At 29.8% G+C, this 27,728-nt stretch overlaps 1 protein-coding gene across 1 annotated transcript in view; it reads left to right on the top strand.

Moving 5' to 3' along the window:
* Positions 1 to 8,474: 8,474 nt before the first annotated feature.
* LOC145330454 (uncharacterized) overlaps positions 8,475 to 27,728 on the top strand; it is a 47,433-nt gene continuing 28,179 nt past the window's right edge. Inside the window, exons 1-6 of the mRNA XM_080175088.1 lie at positions 8,475 to 8,562; positions 15,310 to 15,380; positions 19,716 to 19,784; positions 21,352 to 21,468; positions 24,778 to 24,927; positions 27,545 to 27,647. Coding sequence (XP_080031214.1) covers positions 19,728 to 19,784; positions 21,352 to 21,468; positions 24,778 to 24,927; positions 27,545 to 27,647 — 427 coding nt within the window. The 5' untranslated portion in view covers positions 8,475 to 8,562; positions 15,310 to 15,380; positions 19,716 to 19,727. The remainder of the gene's footprint in view (positions 8,563 to 15,309; positions 15,381 to 19,715; positions 19,785 to 21,351; positions 21,469 to 24,777; positions 24,928 to 27,544; positions 27,648 to 27,728) is intronic.

Genomic DNA, 27,728 nt, shown 5'->3' on the forward strand with positions numbered 1-27,728 from the left:
CATCCTATTTTTGATTCAATGCTGATTTTTTTATTTCAGAATTAGGCTTTTAAGAATTTTTTACCAATTTTAATTTTTTTATGGTAAATTAAAATAACAATTTTATGAAGATTAACGAAAAAGAAAAAAATAATAAATGAGATGAAAGGTTTAAACACGTAATTTATAATTACATTCCAGCAGACTAATTTCATTAAATAGAACACAAATGGCAGTCCTACTTTCAGACAAAATTTTAATTTAGCAAAAGTTAATGAAATACCTTGTAACCTTGCTAATTGGCGAAGTATCTTGTCCTAGGAGCATAGTTAGCCAGGACGTTTTTAATGTTTTTAAAGTCCTAATGTTTTTATTTGAATTTATATCTGTTTATTGGTTATTTACAACTAGCGGCTGCGCCTCAATAGGGCTCTAGGAGCACTCGAAGGATGGCGTTGGGTAGGTAGGGGTAGGGGGGGGGGGGGGGGTTTAATAGTTAAGTAATTAAAACGTCCCCAATAACCTCCACTGTACAGAAAAACCATATCATTTCAGCGGTTAGCGAGATCCTTAGTTACTCACATAAAAACAGATAGACATCTTGTTACTTTTATATTAGCCGCATTTAAAGCTATCAAAACAGAAAGCATGGGAAAATATTGCAGGCTATTGAATCTTGATTTAATTAAATTCTGTAACGTTTTCGCTGTTTTTGACAAAAACTTTTGTTGTTTTGTATGAAATCCTAGAGAAATAGAAACTGTAATTCATTGTTTAATTTTGGAGAAACTTTACAAATATAATAATGGTATTAATGTGAATTAGGAAACAATAATTTAATTTATTCATACAGATACTCTGCCAAAAGTTGGTGCTTTTATTTTATCAACAATCAACATAATTTTAATGTAATGACGATAGTTATAGTTTTAAACGATCACTTTAATGGCACATGGTTAACACAAAACGTTAGGATCAGGTGCATTTCACTGTAAATATTCCTGGTATCGATTGTCTAAAAATTTGTTAACCTTAAAAGGTATAAAAAAAACATATAAACAATCTGGAATAGTCAAGATCAATTTCTGCACTAAGAAGGCTTGACTGAAGAAAACTCGCGTTAATAAGTCTTTTTCGCGCATTTTGTGCGCTTCGGGATAACTGTGTCTTTATTATGTCAGTATTAATCACTTTTTATTTGAATTATATCTTATTGTTATTACCATAGACGTCCAAGCTTTTTTTTTTGGGGGGGGTGGTAAAATTGCGTTCGAAGCGCGCCGAAATTTTATAAAAAAAAATTTTATCAGAGATTTTTATTTTGGGGGGTGTATTTACCCCCCCCCAAAATTGTTTGGGGGGGGGGTAAATACCCCCTCCTAAATTTTAAATGGGGGGGGGGGGTAAAATGAAAATTTTTTTGAGGGTGGTAAACGCCCCATTACCCCCCCCCCCCTTGGACGTCTATGGTTATTACTGTGCTATTTGCATTCTCATTCAAGTTAACTTTCTTTTCATTAGTTATTTTAAAGTTCATGGTTTGTGGTAGCAAAGCTACTTTATAAAATTACATGTCATCGTCCGTCTGTCTGAAACGTTTTTGAAACTGCTTGTTAGAAAGACAGCTAAAATTTTTAGTGAAGATGACTTGTGCACATTTTTGTCCGTTTGTCTGTGGTTCATACTTTAAAAAGCAAAAATACTTATTAAGAAAGTTTATTTTTATTTTCTGCATATTCTCTCTATTTCATTATTTTGTTATGCTTCGTTACCTATGGATGTTGTAATCCTTGTTTGTCTGTCTTTTCAACAGTTATTTTATAGTTCATGAGTTTTCTTTTTATCTGTCTATCTCTCTTTTTCTTCCATAAGATTAAAAATAATGGGAAAAAGATTAATCATGCAAGGATAACAACGTCATAGGACGAAGCTCAACAAAAGTCTGAACTAAACCTCGAAGTTCATTTGTTTTTACTCTTAAGTACTGTCTATGGAAACTAGAGTTTTAAATCGACAGAACATTTTTAACAAACTCGCATTAGTATATTATTTTACGTACGCACAACACAAACTAAATATAGAAGAGTAAAAAGATAAATAAAAAAAAACTATTATATATATGTAACATAGGTCCTTCTAACAAATTTCTTCTTTTATCCTTAGATACTTTTTAGTGGAAGAAATGAAAAAAAAACAAATAAAATATTTATAGACACATGATCTTCTATTTGATATGAGATATTTTTTTATTGTTTGATAATTTTTCTTGGAGACTTTTCTTCTTGGTTGTGGCAAGAGTAGAAAAAAATTTAGTCAACAGAGTGATTTGAATAACGGTATATTGAAAATATATCAGCCATTGTTACTTTTAAAAAATATTAAATAGTCGACACATAACTATAAGTATTTAAACAGTTTTATATTAGTTTTGGAATAACCGTGCCCGAAGGACCGGGCTATCAAAACGTGTATGAATTTTATGTTCTTTATTTTAATTCGTCGAAATTTGTAATACAATGCCATTCTCGAAAATTTATTTCTATTTTGTTATTCTTATGGACATGACTATCCTTGTTTAAGTTTATTTCTACTAAGGCGAGATTTTTAATGAGATTTGTAATGTCTATGAAGTTTTGGATAAGATTTTAACTTTCATTTCAACCATAATGTAATTAATTTTAGCTAAATTATAAAAATAGTGCAGGATATCTTTAAGGACTCTTAGAAAGCTTTTTAGACTAAATCTTTTGTTTTCTCTTAGTTAAAAATTCACTTAAAAATATTTGTTAAAATGTTTACGAAATTCGCAATTCTCAATAGATTATAAGTTAGAAAATTATCAAAATATGAGGCCATGGAATTAAAATAAAATACATATTATACCATAATTTTTATTATAATATAAATTTGTTCTGTTTTGTATGACTTTCAGAAAAGATTTACATAATTAAAAATTCAAACATTAATGGGAATAACTCTAGAATATTAACATCAAAGCTTTTTTTTAACAATTTTATAAGTCTATTAAGATGTGATTTACGATTATCTTTTAAAAACAAAGTTTTTCTATAGTTATTTTCAATCCGTCATTAAGTTCGTCAGTAATGGATTTCTATAATAGTTAGGTACGATTTAGAAAGCGTAGCAACTTTTTATTCGATACCAGAATGTCCGTGCGTCCATTTATATGTTTAAAGTGACATAGTTATCCTATTCATCTGATTCCTAGGACAACAAAGCATCTCTATAATCAAGTCAAAAAAATGTAAGTGTTACCTTCAATCAAAAGTACAAAATAAATTGATTTATTCCGTTAATTTTTGTTGTTGTAAGTAATAAAAGCTTTAACATAATTCATGTACCTAACTGTATATAAATCCAAAAATAGCACTGTAGCATAGTTCATGTACCTAACTGTGAATAAATCTAATAAAAGCACTGTAACATATTTATTTGATATTCATGAATGTATAAAAAGTGTAGCAGTGTGAATTACAAATAAGAATAAGGATGTTAACATCCATAAAAGCGAAGCCTAAATTCTTATATAGTGTGTAACAAAATTGGTTATTATTTGGTGTATAAAAAGCTTTTGAACACGAAAAAGGCTGTAAAGTTGTGTGTTAATGTTTAGTCAAATGTGCTTAATAAGTCAAACAGTTCTTAATTTTGGTAATTTCATTTATATATAATTGGTCAAAATTAAGAACAGTTTGACTTATTAAGCACATTTGACTTAACGCTAATACACAACTTTGCGTAAAATTCGCAAAAAATGAAAGTGTAATTTAATTAAATAGGTAACTCTGGAATTGTCTTCGATCATTAAAGTATACTGAACTTTTATAAATACAAATGTTAAATGATTTACTAAACCAACATATTTTGCGTTACGATAAGTTAATCATCATTTTTAGTTTAAAATTGAGTCAAAACCCAAGTATGGATAAGCTTCGCTTATGATAAACAAAATAAAAGTAACTGGGTAAAACTTTCTTTTTACATAGTTTATCTTATCGGTTTGGTTTTCCAATATTATTTTCCTTCTTTTCTTGATTATTAAAAGTTTTTTTTTATATATATTTAGAAGAAATATTATTTGATCTTTAATAATCATTAGTTAAGTCAAAAATTTATTTAATAGAAATATTGAAATTTGTATAAAAATCGAACTTTTTTATGTTTTTACTTTCAAAGGTATTATACCTTTATTAACCGAATTCAAAAGAAATAATACATCTTAAGAAAATCTGTTTTCAAGATTTTAATTGACATTAAGCTTTAAATTAGTCTATAGGATAAGGGCAACTAAAATTAAATAAAACATCACAAAATGAATAAATGACAGAAAAAACTTTTTCTACTTTTGCAAATAAAAAGTTGTAGTATTATCATTGTAATTATTGAATGCAATATAAATTTGATGGTAAATCGTGTTCACAATTTACAAAAATGTAATAACTGCAAATTTAATTTGCAAGAGAAGCATAATAGCAAAAACTATTATACCTGTTCATGGCAAGCTTAAATGCAAAAAAATATTGTTTAAATAAAAATATGTGTTTCTGATAACATTTACAGCAATGATTGAACACCATGCACTTTACTTTGTTTACCTGACCTACCACAATTTAACGTTTTCTCCGTACAACCAAAATATACAGTTACTAATTCTTTCACTTAAACCAAATTCTTAATCATTTCCCACTCCCCATCCCGCTAATTAAAAAAAACATCCGGACTACTAACCATGCAGGAATCTGCTAACCTTTACTTACCTAATCTTCCAAATAAAAATACGTACAGTTCCTTTTTTGTTTTAATAACAATATTTAACATTTTACTGCTAAAACAAAATACATTTTATGTGAAATAGTTTACTAGATTGACTGGTTTGTGATACAATCTATTTAAGCTGATAATTTTGTATTTTGTATTGTTTAAACATAAAATTAAGTTCCAAAGTCATGCAAACTTAAATGAATTGTCACCCACAAGGATAAGGAAAATTATAGCAAGGTTTAATATTATTTTCCAGTTTCGAAACCGATTAATATCCGCTGGATTAGAACCAGTTCATAGTCATACTGAAACATTATTGGGTCGTATTATAACAATTTTCCATTAATAATAAATTAAAGTAATATAATTATTACCAGTTTTGTTGGCCCAGAAAGGGAAACATTTTAAGCGCATATTAGTCCATATGTATATATAATTATAGAAAGCCCAAATGAAAAATCCCTTTTAAGACCTCTAGAAAAAATGTAGGAACAATACCTCTGCAAGTATGTTATGAGATTGAATCTTATGTTGCTCATCATAAACTAAATCTTCGACTGCTTTCTTGTTTTATTATTGGACGGATTATTGTGTCTAATTGCCATCTATGGTACCAAATTCAATATCCCTACATCCGTCATTAGGTCAAAGTAATTATCGTTATTGTGAAGTCAAAACTACAATAACCCTTTACAGTCGGGCCCCTCGCCGCACCTTAATCAGTCGGGGGGGGGGGGGGCCCTATTATCTCAGTTCCTATTTGACCTAGAGGGCTAAACATTTTTGTGCAAGTCCCCTGTTTGATAATGAATTTCCGACCTTTTGTGAGTCAAAGTCAATTTTCGCTTCCTTCACCCCTTTATTTAACAACCTTTGTTTTTAGGTCCTTTTTTACTGAAAAATTTCAAACGGCTGTAATTTTCTTATTTTTGAAGCTAGAAAAACAATTTTTTTACAGAAAATGTTTATCTTTATGTAAATTTTATATTAGAAATATCAAAACATAAATTTCAGCGGCCGCAGCTGTACTTGGCAGCTGCCAGCCGCCGCAGTCGGCGGGAAAACGGCGGCGGATCTTTATGAAATTTTAATACGTTATGTAGACATGTAAGGAAAGCTTAAGTTTAAAATTTGAAGTCTCTAAGTCAAAAATTGCGGTCACAGGAGCCTTTTAAAGATTTCTGGAGACCTGGAGGATCAGGACCTGCAGGATCATACCTGGAACCTAAAATTGACTTTAACACCTGTATTTCATATGAGAATGTACTACTAGAGGATATTTTAGTATTTTAGTAAGATAAAATGCTTTGTTTAAGTCAAAAAAATATTTTTGGTCTTTACCTGGATCACCCTGCCAGGTTTGCTGGCATCCTGTGCCCGCCAGGATAGAGATATTCAAAAAATTCCAACTCTCAGTTATGTGTCATACTCATACTTAAAAAGTCACGCAGTTTGGGCTCTTTATCTTTCACACAGAGAAAATGAGAAAGAAAAAACCGGATGGGGGGGCGTTCAACGCCCCCCCCCCCAAACCGTTAAGGGTTAACACTGAGGACAATTTTGCCTATTAAAGTTTTCTTATAATTTTTTTGAGAGTGGGGGAGGGGATAAAAAAAATGGCATATGAATTTTATTTTGGGTGGGGGAATATTGTCATTTGGGAAAGGGGTTCCTTTAAAATTTGAAATTCTATAAGGCTAATAAGCCCTTCTTAAAAATTTGTTGTATTGGCTAGAGGCTCAAGGATAAAGCCACGAGTAACAATTAGATACATTTACGTAGTTTTTGTGTGAATTTGAATTTAGTTCCCTGCAAAACCGTGTTGATGGATTCTCCTGTATTTTAATGCACTTTTTAACCATTACATATTTTAAGTAATAATAATCTCTAATAAAAACTCATATCTACTCTACTACATAACAAAAATTACAATGATTTAATGATAAATATTTCGTTTTCACCAGCTGTGTTAAAGAATTTCTTAACCAATGGACATATTTGAACTCTAATCAAAGCAAATTCTTTATTTGGATTTTTAAATAAAGCGACAGATAATTTATTTTGATTTAAAAAATATATTGAATATCGATCCCAAGTTGTTAATTTTCATTCAAATTCTTACGTATAGTGCTATTCCACTGGCTGTTCAATGATTTTTTCAGAAAAAAATAATATTTCTTGGTGGAATTGGATAATTGTTATACCTATTTCTCCCAAACCAATTATAGAGAAGCTACGCTTAAAAAAATCTAAATAAGATCTTCATTTATAGCTCCACATTTTATTCGAATTTAATGCAAGCTAACAATATTTTTCCAATGTGGCCCTCCAATGCTCCAACCTTATGAGGTTGCATTTTTCTAGGATTTAATTTGTACAAAACCTTTCAACAAAATTGTTGGCTTTTATGCTATTTTTATCCATGGAAAATTTTGAGCTTGGAAACAATATAAAATTTATTTTTATGTATATTTTGTTGATTGGGGTAATTCTGTCAATTACTAGTTATGAATTAAAATTTTATTAGGGAGATTCTCTATGGCATAAGCACTGTAGTATTTGCATTGTGCGATTATTAATTTCATATTCGTGTAAAACGTTCGACGGATATCAAATGACAGATTATTTAACGAATTCAGTAATTACAAATACTTTTTGAATCATTAAGCTATATTATCCAATTCTAATTGTTGCTTCGCGACATGTGGACACAGTTTAATTTATCCTAGTAATTACATTAGCCTAAAGATGGTAAATTCTTTAGGTTGTTCTTGAACTAATCCAAAGTATTTTCTTTTCTCTCATATGAGAACTACTTTACTCTCCTTTCTTTATCATATACCAGAGATATTGGCATAGGAAAATATTTTACCTTATACAAAACTAGCGGCCTCGCCTAAAGGGAAAGTAAAGTCGATTTATTTGGAAGGGGAGCTTGGACCTAAAACTATATATCAATAATACAAAGTAGCTTGATGTCTGTCTGTCCGTCCGTCCGTCTGAAGCTTAAGATCTCGGTAACCACAGAACCAATCAGATTCTACTCTTCATGGTATATACCTATTGGTCCTGTGGTGGTTTTCAGCTATTTTCTTGGGGGGTGGGACACCCCCCCCCCAATGAAATTCCCCCCTAAATAAAAAAAAATTGGGGAGTAGAGTATGGGGAGAGAATTTTTTTTAAAACTACCTCATGGGGCAAAGAGGCTAGGGGCGAAGCCGCAAGTATATATATATAGAGAGAGTTAGGTAATTAGTCTTTTTATTTACTTTAGAAGAGGGAAAAAATATTTTGTGTTAATTTGACGATTCTGACGATCCATTTAAATTTATTTTACCTTTTTAACTATCCCTAAACCTTTGTTTGAATCCAGATTGAAAGATCTTATCAATTATTCAATTCATCGTTGAAAAAAGGACTGGATGGAAGTAAGAGGGAGGGGAAATTCTTTCCTTTTATTCAATATTTAGTTTGCCATAGTTTTGCTTAAAAGGTAGTACGGAATTTTAATATGGAAACTTAGATTTATTACTACTTTTAGCTTCCTTGATAGGGAGGGTGCGCTGTACAATTTGCTTCCCCCACAAATGGCATAGATCCAGGACACTTGTAAAACGTCCCGGAAATTTGAACCGGTCACAATGTCTTTCCATTTTCGTTTTCACCAGACTAACAAACATAAACATAAAAAACTTAAACTTTTTTTAAATTTCAGATAAAATGAAGTGATAACGCTATATTACAGATTTTCAAAAGTGAAAAATAATAAAATGAGTTGTAAGACTAAAATGGTTCCCTCAGGTAAACTTTAGAATTTCGTAGTTAACTTTTACAAATATCTAACAAATACATTTATTACCCTTGATGGTTAATCACACAAATCCCCTAAACACTTATACAAAACATTACATTGAATGTAATTTTGACGGTATTTCAATAATATCTCTCTGTGGTTTAAAGCAAAAAATCCTAAGCTCTAGAAATTGTGTTTTAAATATGTTTTTTTATAATTTTGTTGTACGCTTCATTATTCAGACTTATTTTGAATAAATCCAGCTAGGATTGATGACAAATAAAAAATTATAACCAGCAGGTATTCAGAAAAAATTACCTAAACACAAAAGGAGTTACATTTCAATTGTAAGAAAAAATTATGAATAAAGTGTCATAAAATACGATAAAAAATTAACCACTTTTTGGATCATGGAAAGAAAACGAAGTAGCGTGTCTTGTTGTAATTTTGTGACAGTAGCTTTTCTCCTATTTCTAGCCCCTGCGATGGGGCTCTAAACCTGAAGGGCAATCATATTTACATATCCTAACCTAAAATGACCTATTCAAAGCTACTGTGAAAATACGACGAAACCTGCTACTTCGTTTTCTTTGCAACATCCCACCTTTTTTAAAAAAACACACAAGTTCAATGTTAATGATACTACCATAACGAAAAATAAAACATCAATAAAAAGTCTGATTATACCTTTGGGTTATGGATAGAGCTGTCCTTGTTTACCTCTATATTTACCCTTGTAAAGCTTTGATAGGTGCGACATGTAATATAAAATCTAGGTCATACTTTTCACTGGTTTTAAAATATAAAATTAAAAGGCTACAGTACATAAATACAGAAGAGTCTGCGTGATTTTTATGTAATTAGGTGTGATAAAAGTCTATAGAACCATTTGCTATGATTATAACCAAACAACTCACTTGGTGCTTTATTTGAACAAGGAAAATAAAAGTTAAATGCTTGAAAAAGATTTTAAATAAACTGAAAAAAATTTAGCACGAAAGTTTGTATGAGTGACATAACATTTTAATTTCAATTTACTTTTAATTTGTAATTTTATGGAATTGAAATATATTTGATTTGTTTTAAAACGTCTATTTAAAACAGTTAGAGAGTTGAATCCATTTTTATAGAAGCAGAAATATAATCTATGATTACTGTTTTGACCCTCTAGAAAACGTAATCTACCATTCCACTTTCCCCTCTCTTGATGATGATATCATCAACGCCAATATGATTTTTGGGGTATAGTCCTTTTCACGACATCCCTCCATAAGGAGCGATTCTTTGTATTTTTCACAGTAGCTTTTCTCCTATTTCTAGCCCCTGCGGGGGGCTCTAACCCTGCGGGGCCAATTACCTAACCCTGTGGGGCAATCACCTAACACAATATAACCTAACCTAACCTAAAATAACCTATAAAAAGCCATTTTAAAAATGCGAAGAATCGCTCCTAATGGAGGGATGTCGTGAAAAGGACTATACCCGATTTTTGTAATCTACCATTCCAATTTTGCATCTCTTGGTGATGATATCATCAATGCCGATACGATTTTTGAAATGTACCAATCCACTTTTTAAGAGAGGCGAAACTGGAATGGTGGTTTACACTTTTAACATCGACGTACATAATTGAAATCATACATACTATTAAATAATGTTAATCGTAGGAATGTATAAAATACTAATTATATAAAAAAAATTATGTAAAATAAAAATAATAACTAGAATATACCATTACTATTATGTCGATTTAAATAGGGAAATCAATGTTTATGCATACGCTGATATGTAAACATAAATGTACCATTCCAGTTTTGCCTCTATTGAAAGTAGAATGGTACATTTAAAAAAAACGTATCGGCTTTGATAATATCATCACCAAGAGAGGGGAAAGTGGAATGGTAGATTATGTTTTTTAGAGGACCAAAACCGTAATCATAGATTATATTTCTGCTTCTATAAAAATGGATTCAACTCCCTAACTGTAGAATATAAGTAATATAAGTAACAAAATTAAAAGCTCCATCTAAAATTATTTATATGATAATTGATAAGAAGCTTTTTTTCTGACAATTTTAGAGACAATTTAAAAAAAAGTATATTTAGAATAAAAGTAGCAACATAGAAAGCTCCATTTAAAATTATTTATATAATATTTGATAAGAAGATTTTTTCTGACAACTTTATTTTCTTTAAAGAAGTTGTATCAACTTTTTTGCTTTTTATTTAAGATAGCTAGCCGGTCCTTTCAGTAAGTAGTAGATGTAAAATTTTTCATAGAATTCAGATATGCAATCGGTTTTTTTTGTAGACCTCTTATTTTTAAAGTAATTTAAGTTTTTTTAAAAAATAATTAAGTCGGTTTTAAGGTACTAAAACGCAACAAAATAAAAGAAGAAAATAGCCAGTATAAACAAAAATAGTAAGATCTTTAATTTGACACCTTACTTTTAAAATTCTGTTGAGTAATTGTTGAAAAAATCTATTTTTTTAACCTCGGTTTAATCAAAACATTAAACCTAAATATTTTCTCATACAGACATAAAAAATATGGGTTCATATATACCATTAGAATGAGAAAAATAATATGAATCCATTGTAAGCAAAATTGAAAAAGTTAAAAAAAATTGTAATAAAAAAAAGAAAAAAGAAAAAAGTTATTTTAAGAATTGTAACTACTAAACTAGCCAATCACAAATCGCAAAAATTGACGAATCGGGAAGCTTAATCTATAAAATTAACCTATAGAATTGCCAGAAAAAAAGGAGAACGTTCATACAATATATACAATAGATACTACAATAAATATAGTGATATTAAAGAACATGTAAAGAATGAAAAATTATGAACAAATATGCATCAGTCTGTTTATAAACTTCAAAACAATGCAGTAAAAAATACATTATTGTTTCTTGTGTTTAAAAAATATCTGCTACATTGCATTGTCTTTTGTTTAGGTTTTGTTCAGGTTTGGTTCAAGCTAACCCTTTAAAGCCGAAAATTATGATTCTTAAAATAAACTTATTTTTTTTATTATAGTTTTATAAAACTTTTTCAATTTTGCTTAGAATAGATTCGTAATATTTTTCTGATTCTAAAGGTATATATGAACCCATGTTTTTTATGTCTGTTTGAGAAAATATTTAGGTCTAAAGTTTTTATTAAACCGAGGTTAAAAAAATAGATTTTTTCAATAATTACTCAACAGAATTTTTAAAATAAGGTGTCAAATTAAAGATCTTACTATTTTTGTTCATACTGGCCATTTTCTTCTTTTATTTTGTTGCGTTTTAGTACCTTAAAACCGACTTAATTATTTTTTTAAAAAACTTAAATTACTTAAAAAATAAGAGGTCTACAAAAAAACCGATTGCATATCTGAATTCTATGAAAAATTTTACATCTACTACTTACTGAAAGGACCGGCTAGCTATCTTAAATAAAAAGCAAAAAAGTTGATACAACTTCTTTGTAAAGTATAGTTTTGAAATGTCAGAAACAATCGTTTGCTATCCTTTACAACATTTCTATCATGGGCATTTGGCATTATATATCATAGAACAAGGATGATGGACCCATTAAAGCGAAACTCAACGAATCAGACCGTCAAAAAGAGCAAAATAAATCTAGAATAACCAAGAATTTATATCATTCTTTTTTTTAACTTCATAAATCAATCCCAAAATTACCTAACTACAAGATGTAAAGCAAGGACATAGTGAGATTTTAAGTACCTAACTGTTATGAGAATCGTCATGCAAAGTTTGCAAACAATAGGACATTTCTAACCATACAAATTGTCTATTACAGACGCGTTACTTATGGACATGATAACTCTTGTTGCAGAAAAGTTTTCCAATTTAATGTCCTTGGTGTATCATGATATAAAAATTTAATATCCTTGGTGTATCATGATATAAAAATTTAATATCCTTGGTGTATCATGATATAAAAATTTAATATCCTTGGTGTATCATGATATAAAAATTTAATATCCTTGGTGTATCATGATATAAAAAATGTCAATTTCTTGATTAAATAACAAATAGCTTAATTATTCATTAATTTTTAATCACATTAAACACGTTGTGATAGTTGACAAAAATTGCTATTCGGTCCATAAATAACGCAACAATTAAAAGCCAACAGAGGAAAAAGTATAGTTAACTTTTATACAGTAATATTTTCATTAAGTAATAGAAAAGTGGGAAAATTTGTTTACAATATTTTCAGTTTAGGTAGTTGTTGTCGATTGATTACTAAATTTGTCAGATTTCATTAAAAGAATATTCTAAACTATTTTTGCTGAGAAGAAAGCGTGTAATCCTATGAATTTAAGATTAGGAAGGAGCCGCTTCTCTGTAAATGATCGTGTCTTGTTGCCATGTTTCCTATTTACTTTTGCTATCTATATTTTTATTTTTCGCTTTCTTGCTATATTGTCATCTTGTTTTTCGTTAAATCTCTCTCTTTCTCTCACTTATTCCTGATGTACTACCTTGTCTTTTTGGACTATCGTTTAAGTTTCATAACTTTTAGAGGTGATCATCCTTGTTTCTTTAAATCATAATTTTCTTTCCCTCTCTTTCACATTTTGTGTTTTAAAGTACTATTACTTGAAAAAGTTAGATTTTACAAGAAAAACAATGAATTTTAAATGAAAGATTTTAAATTTTATTTTTGTAAAAGTACAAGTCAATAAAAGAATTATTTGAGTGAATCATGGATATATAAAAAGTGCTTCATTAATTTCAAGCTCTTTGATTGCACGAGCTTTTTTTCGAAATATTTAATTGGTAACTTTTTTGCACATATGTATTATGTACATTGTACATATAAGCATCTTTATATTCCTTAATTCGCCCTTTTGGCTGTTTGTCGTGCTCTTAAGGACCTGATTTTTTCAATTGAGAAAATGTATTAGTGAATAGAATTTCTTGGAAAGATTTTCACTCTTTCTCTACTTATGGATATTGCCATCCTAGTTGTAATTTTTTTGATAATACTTATTCGAGTCCTTTGTATGTTGAGTGAATTTGATTTTTCTTTTTTCCATGTCATGTCACTCAATGCATTTTTGAAAGAAAAAAAATCTGAGGAAACTTCTTTAAAGTGCTAGTAGACCGTACTTACCCCTCCCATAGCCTATATTATCGATATGCCTTTTATTAAGTAAACATAGCTGCTGAAAATAAATATAATTTGGTATTGTCATCTGATTTGTATAGCATTGCACCGACCAAAAAGATGGCCTACAAGTAATTTGGAATATACAATACTTAATAGAACCGCCTAGTTATCTCACGGCATGCAAATACGTGCCATATAATTGTACAATACATTATTGAATCATCAGAGCTACTTAATAATATTTGTAATAATAACATGTACGTTCAGCTTCTTAGATGCTAGTAGCCTTTAAAGTTCTTATTTAGAAAAATAATTGATTCAGGCAACATTTTACTATTTTTTCGTTTATTAACTTGAGGGTTGGGTCGGGGGGCTACTAATATAATACACTTTTAAAAAGAAAATATCTAAAAAAAAATTCTTTTTGTATGACAAATGTTTTTGATAGAATATTGGAACATTTTTAAAGGAGTAGTTGCTTATTAACTTTCCTTTTATATATCACGGTAAATTACATTAATGATTAGCGTTGTAACAACACATTATCCTATGTATAAGAAAAGTGATCAACTCTCAAAATAAAAGTATGTCCATACTAAAAGTATCCTGTGTTTACGTAATTTTAAAGTAGATTTATTTAGAATTTTTGTTAAAACTTTAAATAATATTACAAGCGTTGATACTCTATATTTGTTAATATTAATTTGTATGAATATTATGAAAATTAAAAACCTAAATAAACCTTTACATGAGGTGATGCCATGACAAACTAAATTTAGAATTTCATAGCATGTAGCAGACCTTAATTTAGATCAAAGCAGAAAGTTGGGCATATTTCCGTTTTTCACCTGTGGACCAACACCCAAATCCCCCACACTTCGCATAACCATTTTATGTTTAAACTGGCTTCTCTTAGGCTAGGATAAGCTATATGAATGTCGTAATGTCAATATACATTCGATATGTCATCAACGCTACTTTTTATTAAAGCTTATAGATAGAATGTCAACAGGTTTTACAGGGAAGCATATGCAAGCTTTCTTTTAAATAAATTTCTATATCACATCGTCTTAAAATGTAGGTTTATACTTAGCTACCTGCATTTTATGTAATTTGTTCGTCAGAAAAAAAATGTCAAGAAGTCTTATCAATATTTACTAAAAGCTGATACTTTTTTATTGTCAATGAACCTTTTTCTTTCCCCTTGTAAAATATGTTTGGCCTCACTTTTGTTGATGTTTATTTCCTTGTTTTATATAATTTTTATCTTTAACGAAGGGGTGGGGGTATCAAGATTGTCAAACTTGTACAATACACATTTGTGCCAAAAAGTTGTATCAATTTAAGCATGGAAACAAAGCATATGTAACCTTCACTTTGTTTATACTGTATTTACATTTGTTTTTAGTAGAAATACTACTCTATAAGGGTTATTGTCTGTTTGTCTATTGTTTGATCTTTGTCTCCAGATTTATGTTGCACTATTGCACATATCATTGATGTAAATTTAAAAAAGTACAGGTATTTAAAAAAAAAAAATAGGGAACTGTGGTTAAACGAACCATCGAACAGACGGACAATCCTTCGTTAAAAAGTAGCTAATATATTATTTTATTTCTTTTCAGGGATGAATAAAGCAACTAGAGATTCAGAAAGCTTGAGTAGGCAGGTTTAACCTTGGAGATACAGTCTGCGGGTAGGTACATTAATCTATAACATATATCTGTTTGTCTTTAAAAATAAAAATGTGTTTACATGTCCTCTAATATCTCTTAAACGACTGTAGCGATCGTTTAACAATTTTTATTGAAGTTTACTATTAGTCCAGGAAAGGTTTTATGCTATATAAAGTGGGATAGGATAATATAAGAAAATTTAAGGAAAAAATATTTCTTTTGTGAGATTAAATCTATCTTAAAACCATTGTATCTCAAATTTAGATAATCCATTGAAAGCAAAGCTGAATTGTTTCAGCAGTTGACCAAGGGAGGAGTAGGTTGCGCTAAAAATCCGTAAAGGTGTGAGTTTTAAGGCTTAAAAATAGTAATAGAACGATAATATTCACTAAATATGTGTATTTCTTATTGGAAAGAACTATATACAAAAAAAAACTTTTACGGATTTTTAGCGCAACCTACTACTCCATGTATGAATTATGGATGGATTGCTTCGTTCTACTATTTATCGTATTTGTTTTTATATCTTGTCCTAAATTAATATTTAATACCAAGAATAAGATCTCGAAAAGATAAGCTACATGTCCTTTTATCAATAGTAATTTATTTATTTGTTTTATTTGTAAAATATTTTTATAATTCGGGTATAGTCCCTTTCGTAACATCGCACCTTTTTCACAGAAGCTTTTCCCCTATTTCTAGCCCCTGCGGGGCCAATTACCTAACCCTGTGTTCAATCATCTAACCCAATATACGACGAATCGCCCCCTATAGGGCGATGTTACGAAAGGGACTATTCCCCATAATTCTTACAACACTATGATGTAATATTGCATGAAAACTTTATTACAAAACTTCTTTATAATTTTCTTACCATAGCAAATAAAATGGATTTTTGCAACAACAGTAAAACAAACTAAAATATATTTTTTCAAATACAATAGTATTCAGCTTTAAATTTTTCCATATAATGTATTAGACTGACGGACTGTAAGTATATCATAGTTGCGCTACTTAAAAAGATGACTAAAGGATATTTGTATATTATTTAAATTATAGTTTAACCCTTGTCCCAGCCTTTTATCCAAAGATAATAGAAATAGGATTTATAAAGACTTATGAGTATAATGGAAATTTAGAAATTTATTCATATTTTCTCAAAAATATTCTCATATTAGGTTCTTATTTTAGGCATGTTTTAAAAAAATGAATGTAGTTTCGTTCATGACTAAGAATTAGGGATCATGGAAAAAAAAACAAAGTAGTGGGTTTCATCGTATTTTCACAGCTTTTCACCTTTTTCTAGCCCCAGCGGGAGGCTCTAATCCAGCATGGTCAATTTCCTAACCCTAACCTAAAATAACCTATCAAAAACTACTGTCAAAATACGATGAAACCCACTACTTCGTTTTCTTTCCATAATCCAAAATTAGTTTTAAATATATATGCAGGTTGCCTAAAATACCTACCTCACAATCAAAGTGCCTAATCATCATAGAAATCACTAATAAATTAAATCATATTATAAAGATTAATGGGTATATTCTGACATCGTTTTATCAGTAAGGCAATTCTAACCTGTCAATTTAGAGGTACCCGCGACCTTGGCTTAACACTTAGAGCAACCTCTCGTTGTCGAGGAGGTGAAGGGTTCGAATCTCGACCCAACGCCACATTGTAACTGAACAAATAAAAAATGATTCTTACTGCTTCGGTGTCAAATTCGCGACATTGATAGTTAGATTAGGGGAAAAGGTAGCAACTCAGTACTAAGAACAGTTAGGACTTTCAGACAAAGGTCGAGTAAAACCTAAAACTCATATGTTTAATATAAAAATATGAAAATTTTGAAAACAGGTAAAGATCTTACTGGAAAAATAGCTACTAAATAAATATATATAATTGCTGTACAGACAGACAAATAAGTCATATAGCAGCTTCCCACGAAACAAAAAATAAGGATGAGAAAGGTGAAGATATTTCCAATAAAATAATCATGAGAGGGGAAATGAATACTCCTCTTCAGTCTGGTGGAAGGGAGAGGTTGCTTTATTCTTGAAAACAAATATCAGAAAAGTAAAAAAAAACTAGAGAAGTGAAAACGTTATCTACTGCTGCTATTTCTGATCCTATTCAAAACATTTTAATCCATGACTTTAGGGTGTTTTAGGTTATAATTTCCCATATCGCCCTGACCTTCTAAAACTAATTTGAAATGGAATTTAGATATAACAAAACATTTGTTACATAATAAAAAAAAACTATTCTACCCCATAGTTTGTTAACTTCATTAAGGGAGGTGACATTGAACTGTAAAATAGTGTGTTCTACAAAGGTTTATGATTAAATTTATTGGCTCAAAAACTCTGGGTGATTTTATCAAATCCTGATTGGTTGGTTCTTAACTAGTAGTGTCCAAACTTTAAAACTAATAATTTTTATCTACAGAATGATTGATTTTGTTTTAACAATGTTTAAAATGTATTGTCCATCCATTGTCTTATGCCTTAAAATCCCTGGTTAACTTGTACTTTTTGTCACTGCGATTCTTTTATTTTTCCCTACAAGAAAAGTCCTTTTAAATCCTTAGCAGCGAAGCAGTTCTATAATATTATCCTATTTTATATAGTAGTAAGCTTTTTTGTCTGTAGCGAAGGATCTCGCTAACCGCTGAACCGAAATGGTTCTCCTTTACAGTAAAGCCTTTTTTAGGTCTCGGGATGGTTTTAGGCTAATTGATTTTTATGTCTAAGTTTGGTTTAAGGCTATTTTCCTTACTCTTCCGAATAGAGAGTTCCTAGATGCTAGGAGCGTAGCCGCTAGTATATTATATAGTTATTAGGTAAATTCCCTTTTGAGGCCTGGCGCTGCCTTACACTTTTATCTTTCTACACATTCTCTTCTGACTATGAAAAAGTATATTAATAGTTCTTATGGTTATAATACTAGTCTGTTATTGAAAGATATTGTGTTATATAATTTGTAGGTTAATATTGATTGCAAAAAATCTTATTTAAGAACGTACTTTTAGCTATCACAAAGTATTTTTGTGTATTTTATGGGCAATATCAATAATACAAAGTAGAACAATATCTTTCCGTTCGACCTTTAAGATTTTGGTAACCACTGAACCGCTTTAGGAAATATACCAATTTATCCTGAGAAGGTTTAAATTTTGTTTTCCGGGGGGTAAGAGAGGAGGATATCCCCTTCCCAAGAAAGTGACCACTTGCCTCTTAGAAAATCGATATTTTGATGAAGAAATAACAGTATACTTTTAAACCGGATCACAGTATTCTTTTCTCACATAGTATTCTAACCCTTCAACCACCCTAACCTAACCTACATGTGATTTACTTGCGCTTACCCCGACCCACTCTTCCTAATATTTATATCCTATTATATAAAGTACTAAGATCTTTTGTTTGTAGCGAAGAATCTCTCTAACCACAAAACCGATATGATTCTCCTTTAGAGGGAAGCGTCGTGGAGACCTTGGAGTGTTTTAGGCTATTTCATAAGTATGAGTATGAGTATGGTCTTAAGCTATTTTTCTGCCCTTATATATCCCTTCCAATATAAAGCCCCTAAATGCTAGGGGCGCACCCGCTAGTTTCTAATCAAGGTATTGGTTGTGTGTGTGCTTAACCAGAGCAATTTATGTTGTAAAGAATCAAAATATATTAAAGAATAGAACAAAATTGATATGGCAAATAATTAAAAAAAGATTACAACATTTTTATTTAGAGAAATATGTATCTTCTTTGTATTTATATGTGTATTTTGTCAGGGATCCAAAGAAATAAGACAATGGCCGAAAAATTAATATACATCCCCAATGATTATTTTAAAAATTCCCTTTTCTGTAGATTATTAATTATTATTATTAGATTCAAAATTTATAACAAGCCCCCAAAGTTGTAAAGCTTACGAATAAGCAAACGTTATAAAAAAAATTGAGAACTAGTATTATAAACAGCCCATTGTCCCCTCTCTCTGGTATTTTGTATGAAGATATACTATCAGATTCACACTTCAAGGCTAGATTATACAAGGATCAATTATTACATAAAAATGGAAGATAGAAAAAGTGGCTGACTCAGATTATGACGTCAAAAAAAATTAACCAATGAAAGGTCAGTATACACTGTAATTGACCAATGGTAAAATTTATAGTGGCCTCTCATTGGTTAATTTTTTTGACGTCCTAATTTAAATTATTTAGGTTCAAGGAATAAGTGAAATACTGTAATACTCCTATCTGGGAAAGAAGTATAAACCATATTGTAGAGAAGCTTTCCTTGTATCACTATGCATGAAACAAATTACTATATTCCAATTTTATTATTTTTTAGGATGTTGGTAAAATGAGGTTAACTGCTGCACTACTAGCTTTCCTACAAACATTAAATGTGCATACACAGGTAAATAGATTTATAGATAGATAGACAGATATACACACAGATATATAGATAGATAGTCAGGCATATATATAGATAGAAAGAGACACAGATATATAGATAGATAGTCAGGCATATATATATAGATAGATAGACAGACAGATATATTAATAGATAGACAGGCATATATATTGATAGATAGACAGTCAGCTATATAGACAGATAGACAGACACACAGATATACAGATAGATAGACAGACAGATATATTAATAGATAGACAGGCATTTATATAGATAGATAGACAGTCAGATATATAGACAGATAGACAGACACACCTATATACAGATAGATAGACAGACAGATAAATTAATAGAAAGACAAGCATATATGTATATAGATCATAGATAGACAAACAAATGTATAGATAATTAAACAAACAGGATAAATAATTATATAGGTAAATATAAATTGACAGACATAAAGATATGAAAATAGATTTCAACTAATTCAAAGGTAATTAGATAAAAGGAATCTAAATAGATAGATAATTTGGTAGTTGTAAATATAAGGGGATAGTTAAATACACAGATCTAAAGATTAAAAGATTATAAATCATAATTTGACAGATTTTAAGATTTTAAAACTATTTAAAAAACACTATAGATGAACAGCGTACAGAAAACCAGACTAAAGAAAACAGATTTGTGCAAAAATAAAATTGAAAATCATTTTGAACTTTGTAGACAAAAAGAAGGAAATATGACTTTTTAAATACCAATTATTTTTATACCTCAAAGGTTTTTATAGTTACTCTATTCATTTAAAGCACAGTACACTGTATGTCTACAAAACCTTGTACTAGTTTCTGATTAAATTGTGACAGAAGGACTTTGGAAACTTCGTTAGACAAATACAGACAGATGCAAAAATATTTAGTAATTTCCTCTTGACTTAGTTGGATATCCCACCCCCCCCCCCCCCCCAATCATTTAAATGGTAAAATATAAAAAACCCAATGGATATATTATTCTTTTACTTTTTTAGGCCTATGTTACTTCAAAATGGTCCGTTTTAAATGAAAAGGATAATGCTGAAAAAATTGATGTCTTTACCCTTATTTTCTTTTGTCAGCAGATTTTGACCTAATCCTTTTCTTAGGCTTGCAACAATCCATCTTACAACAGATAGAATATACAAGGAAAAATAACTTTGAGCGGTCAATTTAAGTGTTATTATCTATGGAGGGCTAGAGTTTAAAGTTGGTGGGGGGGGGGGGGGGGGAGTGAGTGGAGCAGTATTATTAGATTTATAGTAAATTCATATACCCAGGCATGATTAGACTAAGTGTATGTCGAAAGTTTAATCTTTCTCTAACTTTATAGAAAGACAGTTAAACAGATAAATAAATAGATAGATAGATAAATAGTTAGGTTTTAATAAAACAGGCGCTTTTATTGTCCTATAAGCATGAACCAAGTGGATAGATAGATTAACATAAAAAAAATATGATTATGGATAGCCAAATAAATGGATTCTGATATAATCATATCACGCTATAAATATAGATAAACACAATTATTTTAATTCTAGATGAGACCTAATGTAGGCGGTAGTAATGGTCAATGTCCCTACCTATCTAACTCTCTGAACTGTGATTGTGAGCGTCTTGCACAGGGGATAGCTCTTAACTGCCAAGGAATAACTCAGGTGAAGTGGATAGATACAAAATGTAATCTGTTTTTTTTGTAGAGGTTTTTTAGTATAGACCATGGTACAAAAATTGTTATATTATATTTAAGTCCTTAATGTTTTGGGGGTGTTGGTTTCAAATCCAATACTATGTACACAAAATTCTCACCGATGTTTACCTAAATAATGCCTTATGCCATGGTGTATTTGAGTTTATCCAAGTCTTTTATTTAACTCTAAATCAAATGTGATACATTATCTACCTATTGTTTTTATAAATTTTGTATGTTACAGTACATACCTACTTTAAACAATATACTAGCATGTGTATATTTACTTAATTTTGCATTCAGGCTGTTTAAACAAAAATATTGTATTACTTACATACGGTTAACTATATTGCGGTAATATTATTTTACATATGCTATACATACAATAATACATTTGCTGCTATACACATTTTTAATGTTTAGGTAAACTAATGGTAGCGATAAACTTATTTAGACACTTAATATTTGTTTCTTGTGTGTAGTTTTATGTTACAAATTTATAAGAGGTATTAAAAAAGTAGCATATTTAATGAATATAGGAATATGGAATTTTTTTAGTGGTTTGGTCATTAACCTTTGAGGGTTTTGGTCTGTTGAATCATCTGGTGAAATAAATATAGTTTCCAATTCCCTGAAACTATATTTATCTGAGATATTGTGTTCAAGTAAAATCCTTACAACTCTTTAATAAAGACTTTGGAATATATGGAATCTAATTATGTAAGAGTTTATAAAAATAAGTATTATAGACATAATTTCATCTTATATTATTGGATATTTATTCCTGTTAAAATTTTAGCCATTGTTACAGCATAAAATAGATATAAATAAAACTATTTAGGATTTTAGGACTTTAGAACTTGACAATATACCTAATTAAATCTAAACAATAATGATAAAAGAACTTTTAACCTAATTAAAGAGACTAACTTTTGATCTTTCTTTACAATCACCCCCCCTCCCTCTTCCAAAAACAATTGCCTTTTGGCTATATTTCTCCTAGTATCCTTCCAAATTTTAGCCCTTTAGGCTGGAAACGATCCATGGTAATACAATAAGCCATTGTCCTTTTAATATATGTGTCAAATAAATAATTCCTATTTTGTTTTACATACACACATTTTTGGTATTGGGGAAATGAATGCATTACTTTAGGACAATATCCAGTTAGGAGTATTTTTTACCTCCTTTGAATTTTGTCATAACTTTTTAATTTGTAGCCCAAGTTTAAATTTTCTGGCCAAACAGAAAAACTTGCCCTGATTATAGGAAATCTTTGCTTCAAAAAGTAAAGTCAAACTTTGTATCAGATTCTCTAAAATTCAAATTATTATTTGGTTAAACAGAAGTAGGTAATTTTTCTTTACTTAAAATACTTTTCTTATTAGAGAATCCTATTTACTGATATAAATAGATCCTCAAATTTCAGGGAAGTTTCATATTGTTACATTTAATCTACGTTCTAGGAATGCTGACATAACACTATCCTGTACATTTTATTGCTGTTTTATTGTAAAATATCAATGAGGGTTGAGTAGTGATAGGACCACTTAGACCAAACTGTCGTTTGCACTAAGCCCAGACCATTAGCTATTAGCTGTAAATAATCAACTTAGAAACAGCCGGAAACCTTAAAGTGTCAATACAAAGCGCACCCTTCTATTAAAAAAAGAACTGTCGACAGGGACAGCCAAACAATTACAAGGCTCCATTTAATAATCTTGTTTTTGAAATGTGAGAATGTTGTCTAAATGTGAGGAATTGAAAACTCAATATTGGAAAGCTATAATTTATTCTTTGTAAATGTTCGTCTGTGATACGTTCCTCTCGTAGCGATGCATTTTGTAAAGCGTAGCTATTCAAACTGGAACCATAACATAGCATCAAAATATGATTTTAAAGGATCAACTTTATCACTTTAATATAATGTAGAAATGACTGACATAATATCAATATGTGATCACATTATTGATTATTATTTCTGTGGATTATTTAGCTTCAATAAAAAGTAATCATTGCTGACATGATTCCACTTTTTAAATTTCATTATTGGAACTGCTTGGTTTAATAAAAAGGGGTTATGGTATATATCGAAAAAGCTATATATTATTGACATTAAGTCTTTATGCTGAAATACCACATATTTTTTTAACCACACAGATTACCATTGGAACTACATAGGTTCCTCTTACTTTAAAGTTAATAATATTGTATCTGTAATGCTTGTTTTGGGTTAGGTTAGAATAACTATGGTTTATGTAAACCCCACAGCCTTGCTCAGCGTGATGTTGGAGCTTTATGTTGGACAAAAAAAAGAACAATTTAGCTAGTTTTTATTAGATATTTACAAGAGGCCATGATGTAAATTTAGTTTATATTAGTGCATATTTTAAAATTCATGTTATTTTTGGACTTTATTGATCTTGTTTAAGGAATTTCCTAATTTTATTTTGCAATTTCTTATCTGTGATTCATCTGAAATATTTTAGAAATGGGATTGATCATTTGTGAATATCTAATCTAAAACACAAATATTTAAAATTAGAAATAAATTTATAACGTATAAGAATAATATATAAAATATATTCCTTATAAAAAAATCTTTACTTAAATATATATTTTACTATGTATTATAAAAAAAAATAGCAGTTTAACCCTACCAAAGCATTTAACTAGTAAATATGGGGTACGTTATCAATTCTTCTATGTTAATTCTAGGCTTGAAAATAACCTATTCGGGCCATTTGAAAGGATTTGAATGGATTGAATTTTATGTATTCTTAACATTATTGAAGTTAGATCTAATCATGCAAAAAAATTTTGACTACAATTATGATACTTATCAAAACTTAATAAATCTCATAAAAAAACTTTCTTATTGAGAACGATTACCATATAATATTGGACATTTAATATTTAATTTTATGAATTTATTTATATTCAGTTGCATAGAATGCTAATTACTTTAAGACTAAGTTATGAGTAGCGGCTGCGCCCTAAACATCTGGGGGCGGAGGGTAAAACAATAGCCTAAAACCATATAAGAACCTATGAAAGTTTCCCTAAAATAGATAACTCTAACGGTTCTATGGTTAGCAAGATCTTAAAGGAGAAAAATATCTTGCTACACCATATAATAGGATAGGGTCAAATTATATCCCCTTAGATTTAGGGGTATACTATACATAATATACATATATATTATGATATATAATTTACAGGCAGAAAAAGTAAAATCTACTTAAAATTCTAATTAAAAATGTATTATTTTCTTTAGAATGAGCTAGTAAAACTGATTGGTACAACACGAAACTCACTGGTGGGGTTGAAGCTGACCCAACTACCAGCGGATCTGACACATCTACAGTACTGGGTACTCGCCAATAGTTCCATACAACATCTATTCATTCAGAACTCAGCGGTTAAGGTTAGTTCAAAATAGATAGATATATATATTGATAGATTTACAGGTAGATAAATATACAGATAAATAGGTACATATATAAATATGTAGATAGATAGACAGGTAGAAAGAAAATATATGAATATGTAGATAGCAAGTAAAATATATACATTGATTGATATCTGTACAGTTAAAAATCAGACACTTTAAACAGTCATGACTTTATAATCGAAACTCTACTTTACTTTACAACCATTTAATTTTTAAAAAACTAGAATATAGACCTGAATTTTTGGAACTGCTAATAAGGAAAACAACTATAATTTATTTAATTACTATATTAATGTGTATATACTTTTTATATACTCTAAATAAAACCAGTTACATGGAAGAACATTAAGGTAAATTAATTAAGATAATGTTTTATTTTTATTTCTAAGTCAGCTTCTGTATCTCCCCCCTTTATTTTACTAATTGCTAACACACATCTAAAAGTTTAATTATGCCAAAAGATATAATTTTCATTAATATTGATCCCTATCCTTACTGGACAAGCTTATACTTGACTAATTATATTATATGTGTGTGTATATAAATGAATATTGTGCTTAATTTATCCCTCCCACAGTATACAAGAGTTGTACTATAGCAACATATAAATAAAATTCCATTCTTCTGACCCAATGACTATAGCACACCACACTGTAAAAAAACATTGTAAAGATATCTGGGTTTTACAAATTATGCCTTATTGTGTTTTAATACTTTTAACTAGTTGAATGGTTTACAACTTGTGCTGAACTTTCCTGAAAATGTGCTGTTTATGAGATCTTTATGGACATACACATAACATACTATATGAAAGTATAGTATATGCCTAATACTCCTAATTTTTTCCATTTAGATATTTTTTTTAGAGTGCACTCATCTGCTCACTCCCATAGTAGATCATTATTGATGAAGGTATTTCATTAGCTTAGTCAGTTACATACAACAATGGATTTATGTTTAGCGGGATACTCTCTGTTCGGTTTTCTATTCTGTATACACTCTAATCATAAACATATAGACATCAATTATATGGAATTTCATTTTCTTTCATTGCCTTTTATTACTTTCTTATTTTCTTTAATTTTACTCTCTATTTCACCTAGATTTTGTTTTGTTTGACATTAACCATACCGATATTTAGTCATCCAATCATGCATCTTACTGTTGGTTATTCAACTATGTGCATATATTCTAGTATATATAGTATGCATACATACAGGGGGCAAATAACATGTAACAAGGATGATGAGATTTATAAAGGCGGAGCATAGTTAAGTAATAAGGCAGACAAACGTACATTATCAAATACTGAGAGTCAGTGCAATTAAAATTTATCAATTATCATTCGGAAAAATTATGAATATATATCTTTCGATATCTTCCGCAAAACTTATAAATTTGATTAATATGGACATACCTACATTTAAGACCTAATTATCGATATACCTTTCTTATAAAATTTCATAAAATTGTGCATAAATCCTAATAATAAAGTAATAAGTTTTTTGTCTGTAGTTTAAGATTTTGATAACTACTGAACCGATTAAGTTCTCCAGTTAGGGGAAACTTCACATTGGTCCTTAGGTGGTTTTAGGCTATTTTATTTTCGGATTTAAGTCTTGGGATGGTTTTAAGCTATTTTTTTGCCCTTTCCCACTCCTTCTCAGGCAGAGCTCCTAGATGCTAGGGGCGCAGCCACTTGTACCAAATAAATACTAACCGTTTTTGGTATTGTTTTTATTTTTTTTCCATAAAAAACTATAATCCTATTATATAAAGTAGTAAGCGTTTTTTGTCTGTCCCGAAGGATCTCGCTAACCGCTGAACCAATATTGTTCTCCTTTACAGTGAAGATTCTTTTAGGTCCTGGGAAGGTTTTAAACTATTTTTGGGGAGGGTGTCTTCACCCCCCTCCCCCTAAAAAATATTTTTAAAAATCTTTTGAAACTTTTAAAATGATATGAGGTCGACTTTTCCCCCTCCCTCCCTAAGTGCCCCTAGAGGCTTCTAGGGCCGTAGCCTCTAGTATATTTATAAAATGATAAAAATTTAAACCATAATTTTAAATATTTACCAAACCAATCGTTTACTCTGTATTACTTGTATATGTACTGAATCTTTACTGTATTGGTATTTGATTATTAATTATTTCATCTTACCTTAAGTATTGTAGTATTATGGGTTAATTATTGTTGTATGTTAATAATAAATCAATACAGTAGTGCACAAATATAACCCATACTAATAATTTAAGCAGGAGGGGACGGCAAGTAAAACCACAGCTTAATAATAATTTGATCTGAAAGTTTTAATTTAAATATTGGGTCAAGTGTTCATGATGAAATATTTCTGGTAACGAATGCTTCCTTGATTATTACAAGGTTCCTGGTTCTAGCATTACAAGAAACAATTTGGAGAATATTTGTACTGCTGGACCCAGGAACCTTGAAACAATCCCAGGAAGTATGCGTCACCAGCAATATTTTTCCGTGAACTGCACTTGATCCGTAATTAGTTGGTGTTATTTGAGCGGTAAAAATCCTATTAAAAGATTTCGATTTAAGTTTTATATATGTTTATTTATTTTTAGGAGATAGACGAAAACTTTTTCGAATGGCTGGAAAAGAGCCTAGTGAGTGTGACCATCTCAGATAGCAGGCTCAGCTATGTACCTAGAGGAATTAATAAAATAGGTAATTAGATAGATAGACAGACAGACAGACAGATAGCAGGCTCAGCTATGTACCTAGAGGGATTAATAAAATAGGTAATTA

This window comes from Acartia tonsa, chromosome 10 (assembly GCF_053477335.1).
Source record: "Acartia tonsa isolate MP-2025a chromosome 10, ASM5347733v1, whole genome shotgun sequence".
Taxonomy (NCBI): Eukaryota; Metazoa; Arthropoda; class Copepoda; order Calanoida; family Acartiidae; genus Acartia; species Acartia tonsa.